The following is a 6,772-nucleotide window of genomic DNA, read 5'->3' as shown; positions in this document are numbered from 1 at the left end:
TTGTCATTTTTAAGCACCCATGATGACAGATAAATGACAGATAAAACAATATTAACCAAAGAAGAAAAGGTGGAATAACACAAAAATAAAGTATTATGAATAATATATTAGGAAAAACACACTTGCGTTGTGATGCTATAGGAAAACAATCCAAAGCTGTGATGATGTAATGAGGCTCAACATGTAGCAGAGTAACTGTTACTACCCCAAAATCGACTGTTGACTTATAACAGCATGTCCCTGAAGTGTTTTATTCCTCTTACACCACCGCGATTTGCCAATAAATACAATTTTTCATTTATTAAAAGCCAAACCGTTCTGCCGTGTCCTGTTGATTACAATATAGCAGCTATAAACAGTCATGTTTATATTTCTTAAAGTATATATTATAAACCAAACAAACAAAACAAATAAATAATCGCTGCATGACATGTTACCATTTAGACCATAAAGAACAAAACCCTGTGTTCTGAAAAAGTGCTGAAACCTTGAGACTTTATATCCAGTAATTTAATTTATAAATTTTATTTGTTTACAAATGTATGTTTTGAATTAAAAATGCAAGAATTTAACTTTTCTGGATATAATATAATATAATATAATATAATGTTCTGTGTATACCTTAATAAACAAAAGTATTTTATACAAATGGTAAATACTGTACGTGTTTAAGCGTATGTCCAGCAGAGGGCAGCACACACACACACACACACACACACACACACACACACACACACACACACACACACACACACACACACACACACACACACACACACACACACACACACACACACACACACACACACACACTCCTCACACACTCAGATTGTGTTTTGTTGAGCCAGTAACTCGCATGGTTTTGCAACAAGCACAGCAATTACGTATGTTATCACACACATAAGAGTTATATTTGAAAACTGGGTCCAAACTGTGACAGCTGTTAATATCCAACAGTCAGCTTTTCCCCTGTGGTTTGCCCTGAAGGGGTGAGGAGAGTGGAGTGTGTGTGTGTGTGTGCGTGTGTGTGTGTGTGTGTGTGTGTGTGTGTGTGTGTGTGTGTGTGTGAGGAATATGGAGTTTGTGTGTGTATTGTGTGTGTGTGTGTGTGTGTGTGTGTGTGTGTGAGGAGTATGGAGTGTGTGTGTGTTGTGTGTGTGTGTGTGTGTGTGAGGAGTTTGCAGTGTTGGCTTGTTATCTTACACCTGTCTTTACACCTGTGCTGTGATCGTGTGCAGATACCTTTGGGCCATTGGAAAAAACGTGTGGAAGAGATGGAAGAAGAGATTCTTTGTCTTGGTACAGGTACGTACTGAGCTGTGGATTTCTTTTCCTTGTTTTATTTAACACTCGAGTCTGTGTGGATAATGAGCGAGCCTGTGTCCTGCTCCTACTGCCTACTGTTTCAGGTTCATCTCATTACAGTGTCATAAGGAGAGCAGATCTCCATCTACACTGAGTGATGAAAAGTTTAAGCAGTGAGACATGTGGTTGCAAAAAACATGATTATTTCTTTTTTTTTATTTATCAATGAAAATGTCAATTGATTAATTAAGCAATTAATTAATGAAGTAATTCATTACTATTTTTTATTTATTCATTTGAGTGCCATCTTTATACTGCCCAAGGTTACTTTACAAAGGCCATAACAAATCATAATAATAACAACATTATTGTAATAATAATAATAATAATAATAATAATAATAATAATAATAATAATTTATTATTAATTTATTTGTTTGTGTGAATATGTTTAAATGTTTAGCATATACCAGTATTTACAAAGAATGTACCACAAAATGAAATTTATTTGTACTTAATCATTATTATTATTTTTATTATTATCACAATAATAATAATAATAATAATAATAATAATAATAATAATAATAATAATAACAACAAGAAGAAGAATACCTTTTATTGTTGGTTAGTATTTATTCCTCTCTTTTTTATACGTTTTTTAATTTTATTTTAAATTTGTTTTATTCAATTTGTATACTGCCACCCAGCATCCTTCCACAAATACAATACCAGGAACAGAAATAAAACAGAATATGACAAAATAAAAATAATAGTATGAAATTTTTTTTTTATTTTAAAGAAAAATAATATTAGATTTTGGATGCCATAGAAATGTGTGTATATAGTTTTTTATGACTTTGATCAAACATAAAGCATTTAAAAAGATTATTACAATAATTCCATCTAAATTTTGCACATGCCTTTATTCCAAGAGTGAAGAGCTGAGTGTAGAGTGTTGTAGAAAAGCAGACACAGCCCACACACACACACACACACACGCGCGCGCGCGGCTGCCACATGCTCCCGGCCACATGTTCAAAAAACTACTGCTACAGTTGACTGTTGCGTGTGTGTTTGTGTGTGTGTGTGTGGGGGTGTGTGTGTGTGTGTGTGTGTGGGTGTGTGTGTGTGTGTGTGTGTGTGTGGGCATGCAAGTGGAAGCATTCCAGCATGTCCTGTTCGTTCATATTTGTGAGCATCCCTGTACGTGTGGAAGACAACATGCGTCACTGTGCTCTTTCTACTGCTCTGCATGGTCCTGTATATAATCTGTTTATTTTCTGTTTTGTTTCACACATCTCTCTTTTTTCTGACAGTGTCTTCTGGTTTTTGTCAGGATGGGTCTTGTGGAAGCGGTCTGATGAACGTGTGTTACTCCATCTGTCACTTAAACGTGGGGTTATATGCTGTAGAGACTGGCAGAGCAGAGATGAAGTGGTCGAGTTTTAGGAATAGGAGTTTCACAATAGCAAATATATAAATATTTATAAAATCTACATTTAAATCAATAAGTGATCCAATACAATAGGAACACAACTGTACATTGTAAAGCCACGCCTCCTTTTATCCTCATACAAGCCCTGAGGCCACGCCTTTTTCACCTTTATGTGACTAACCAGGAGATAAGCTATACCTCTTCTATTACACACACCTTCTTTATCGTATCAAAGCCACGTCTCCTTAATTGTACAAAGACCTCTTGCGTTTAATTACACATAGGCCACACCTCCATGCCATCTTTCCTATGACTGACAGCTACATAGGCCACACCTCTTTTACTGTGACTGATAGCCACATAGGCCACACCTCCATGCCATCTTTCCTATGACTGACAGCTACATAAGCCACGCCTTCTTTCCATATACTGACAGTCACATAGGCCACACCTCTTTTATTGTCACTGGCAGCCACATAGGCCACACCCCCTTAACAGTAATGATTAACAAGTGGATTATTGCTCAGCTCTCTGGCTGTGAATCTTCTCTTCTGGACCTGCACTCACTCTGCGCTGTTTATATCAGGTCAAAGACTCTCATTACCATTAAATTATTCTGAAGTGTTTAATTACAGGCTGTGTGGAGCAGTTACAGCCCCACCTCCGAGACACTGGCACGACTACTGGTGCACATGTCACACAGGGCAGCGTTTACAAGAAAACAGCAGCCATAACAGACCAAGTGTCAGGAGTGGAACTGTAGGAATAGAATTTTTATAATTTTGGAGTAAAATTTTTATAATATATTTGATTTGTTTCTCTGAGCATTGTGAGTCTCAATTAAAAAAAAAACAAAGCAGGAAAGAGTAAGATGGAAATGTCAAACAGCTCTGTATCCTTTACTGAGGAGTTATTTTTTTGTCTTCTCCCAGTTTCTTCTTTTCTTCCTTGATTGTTCTACTTCTTCTCCTTCTAGTCATACTTTCTATTTATCGTTTCCTTCTTCTAGTATTACTTCCTCTTCTTCTCCTCCTTTCCAGCACTCTGTACTTCTGCTCCTGTGTGGCTTTGAGTTCCCAGTGGCGCTGGCTAAACTGAAGGCGCAAGGCAAATATTTATGATGCAAAGTGAAGTCTAATTATTGTGCAGTCTGGAGGCGATGCTGCGGAACAGCTGGCTGTCTAACCTCAATGACACACTCACTCACACACACACTCACCCACACACACGTGCACACACACCCCTCTTCCTCTGTCTCTTCTTCTCTTCATAACGTAGTGGTTTGCTCACTCAGTCTTGAGCCTGTGAATATGTTAATGCCTGTGAGTGACCAGGGGCATCTCTTCTCAGCCAGTAATATCTCATTGATTGCAGCTCGCCTACGCTCATTTTTTTCCCTGCTTTCTCTCTCTCTCTCTCTCTCTCTCTCTCTCTCTCTCTCTCTCTCTCTCTCTCTTTCTCTTTCTCTTTCTCTCCCACGCACAATGCAATTGCAACAATGACGAGGTCATTTAAAAGGCCCAGGCATACCAGGCTAATCAGGGAGCCAGAGTCATTTAAAATCCTTTAACTGTCGGTTTGACAGCAGGTCAGCCGAACATGGGGAGTCTCCAACTTTAGCGCCCCGGTGTGACGGAGTGGGGGAGGGAGGGAGGGAGGCTTAGCGGGAGGAAAAAGGGTGTACAGTGTCCCCGAGGCACCTGGTCACTGCAGAGACAGTCTGAGAGCCAGGAGGCAATGCGAGCCCCGTCGTCACACACATGACATTGAATTGATGGTGTCACTCTGAGTGTAGGGTGAGAGGGAGACGCCACTTACAGGGCGAGTCAGATTGATACGCACGGCCCTGATATGACAGAGGAAGGGATGATGGGAGACGGTCGCCTGGCTCACATTCACATTCACTCATCCATCACTCAGGTTTGATTGGCAGGATTTAAGCCAAGCTCCTGATCCGTGCCCAAGGTTCAGAGACGACTCTTCTCCACTAAAACCCACCTGGTCGAGATGGAACTAAATATGACTACATCAGCTGAACAGATAACATGTTCGATAAGTGATAAACATTGTATTTTATATTATTTTATTTCTCAAAGCATCTGGTGGAGACTTGATGTGTACATCAAGATCTGGAGCTGGAGGAGTTTTTTCCTCTTCATTGTCATGTATATTGCTATAAGGAATCGATACCCATGAGTATAACTGTGTGAAAGGGTTAGCGTTACATCCTACATGCTAGATGGTGTGCTAGCTTAAATTTCCAAATTCCCAAATATATAAACTATCATTACATTATAAACAGTGTTTTTATTCTTTCTATATCATTTGAAAGATCAAGCTCTCGAAACCACATGAGCAAATTCTACAGAGAAAGCTAGCTAATATAAATTCTTAGCATTACATGATACAACCACATGCTACAAACATCGTGCGGTCAAATTTGAACAGATATAAATATTTTTGCTCCACGTTACTGCTACCTAAGGAGCAGCGACGGATCTGAGACGTCCATCGGCATCCATGAACGAGGCAGTTTTGGCGAACAAGTAGACCTCAATATAGATTTTTTGTCCTCTCTGTTTGTATTTTGGTCTATATTTGAGTTTGACAGCTTGTAGATGACCAAATTCTCCTTCTCGGCACTCACTGTGTTTCACAGCATGGCAACACCATGTTCACCACGTGCTTTTCTGATTGTTTTGGCTTTATTTTCTCCTCCACGTTTGTGTGGAATCTAACACCAGAAACGTCTCGGTTCATCTTGTTTCTCGTTCATCTTCTTATTTACAGTTGATCAGTTTCTGCGTCATTGCATACCGTGTGTCACAGCTTGGCTCTCTCGTAGTTGAAGGCTGCTCTGGTCTTTTGTTTGGAGTTCAAAGTTTAAAACTTTTCTGTTACTCGTATGTCTTCCCTTCTTATTATTCCACAATGGATGTGGACGCTGGTATAAATGACTTATTTTACCAGGTCGTTTATACAGATTGTTATTACATACCTTTTTCTGGTTCTTTTACTTATTTCCCTTGTTATCAGTTTGGTGCTTTTTTGTATACGTTCCTGTTTGAGTTCCTTCAAACGTTTCCTCCTTTCAGGGAGTTTTTCCTTACCACGTGCTTATTACTGATCTAAACCTGAACGATGTGTGAATTCCCCACTGGGATAAATAAAGTATTTATCTATCTATCCATTTCTGTAGGTCAGTCAGTACACCTTCGCCATGTGCAGCTACAGAGAGAAGAAGGCAGAACCTGTGGAGCTTCTTCAGCTGGATGGATACACTGTGGACTACACCGATCCTCAGCCAGGTGACTCCAACCAGTCCATCTTACAAACAGTCAAAACAAGAAGCATTATTATTGTTGTTATTATTATTATTGTTGTTGTTGTTGTTGTTGTTTAAATTAATAGTAAATAATTAAAAAAATTGTTAGAATTTTATTTCATTTGTGGTGGAAAATTTAATTGTTTTTAAATTAAATTAATTAATTGAATTAATTCTTTAGATTTCCGTACGTATTTTAATTTTATTTTCATTTATTTGTACTATTTTTTTAAAGGGCTTCTGTATACAGATGTGTGAATATATATGGCTGAAATATTGATTATTTTTTTCTTAAAACATTTGAATTTGATTTGAATTTGATAATACAAATCAAATAATTTACTTTTTTTGTCATATTTTACTAAGTGGATATGTCAGGTTTAAACTACACACTCATTAAACCTGTGAAAAGTTGTACATGTTAATATATTTTGACTGGATTGTGGATTTCTCTTCATCAGTCCCTCTGCATTAATGCTCAGGGATTTATTAGTCTCGGTTTAAACCCAGTGGCTCTCGACACTTAAGACATCAGACGTCGTCTTTACTTATTAGAATTAAAACTGGTAAAAGTCTTACACAGATCTGATCCATTATTTGTTCTTGTATAATATTAGTTTGTATATATGACTTTTTAATAATAAATAAATACATTTAGAATTGTGTGTAATATATCTAAAGAAATTCAGGTTTGAAGCAAATAATA

General features: G+C 37.7%; 1 protein-coding gene across 6 annotated transcripts in view; it reads left to right on the top strand.

The window, feature by feature from the left end:
- Positions 1–6,772, top strand: part of cadpsa (Ca2+-dependent activator protein for secretion a) — a 93,061-nt gene that overhangs the window by 45,861 nt on the left and 40,428 nt on the right. For all 6 annotated transcript variants that reach the window (XM_060857774.1, XM_060857772.1, XM_060857773.1 and 3 more), the window contains exons 9-10: positions 1,239–1,305; positions 5,941–6,049. In XM_060857774.1, coding sequence (XP_060713757.1) covers positions 1,239–1,305; positions 5,941–6,049 — 176 coding nt within the window. The remainder of the gene's footprint in view (positions 1–1,238; positions 1,306–5,940; positions 6,050–6,772) is intronic.

This window comes from Tachysurus vachellii, chromosome 22 (assembly GCF_030014155.1).
Source record: "Tachysurus vachellii isolate PV-2020 chromosome 22, HZAU_Pvac_v1, whole genome shotgun sequence".
Lineage (NCBI taxonomy): Eukaryota > Metazoa > Chordata > Actinopteri > Siluriformes > Bagridae > Tachysurus > Tachysurus vachellii.
Note: the sequence above shows the minus strand (reverse complement) of the source record. Positions and strands in the feature narration are given on the sequence as shown.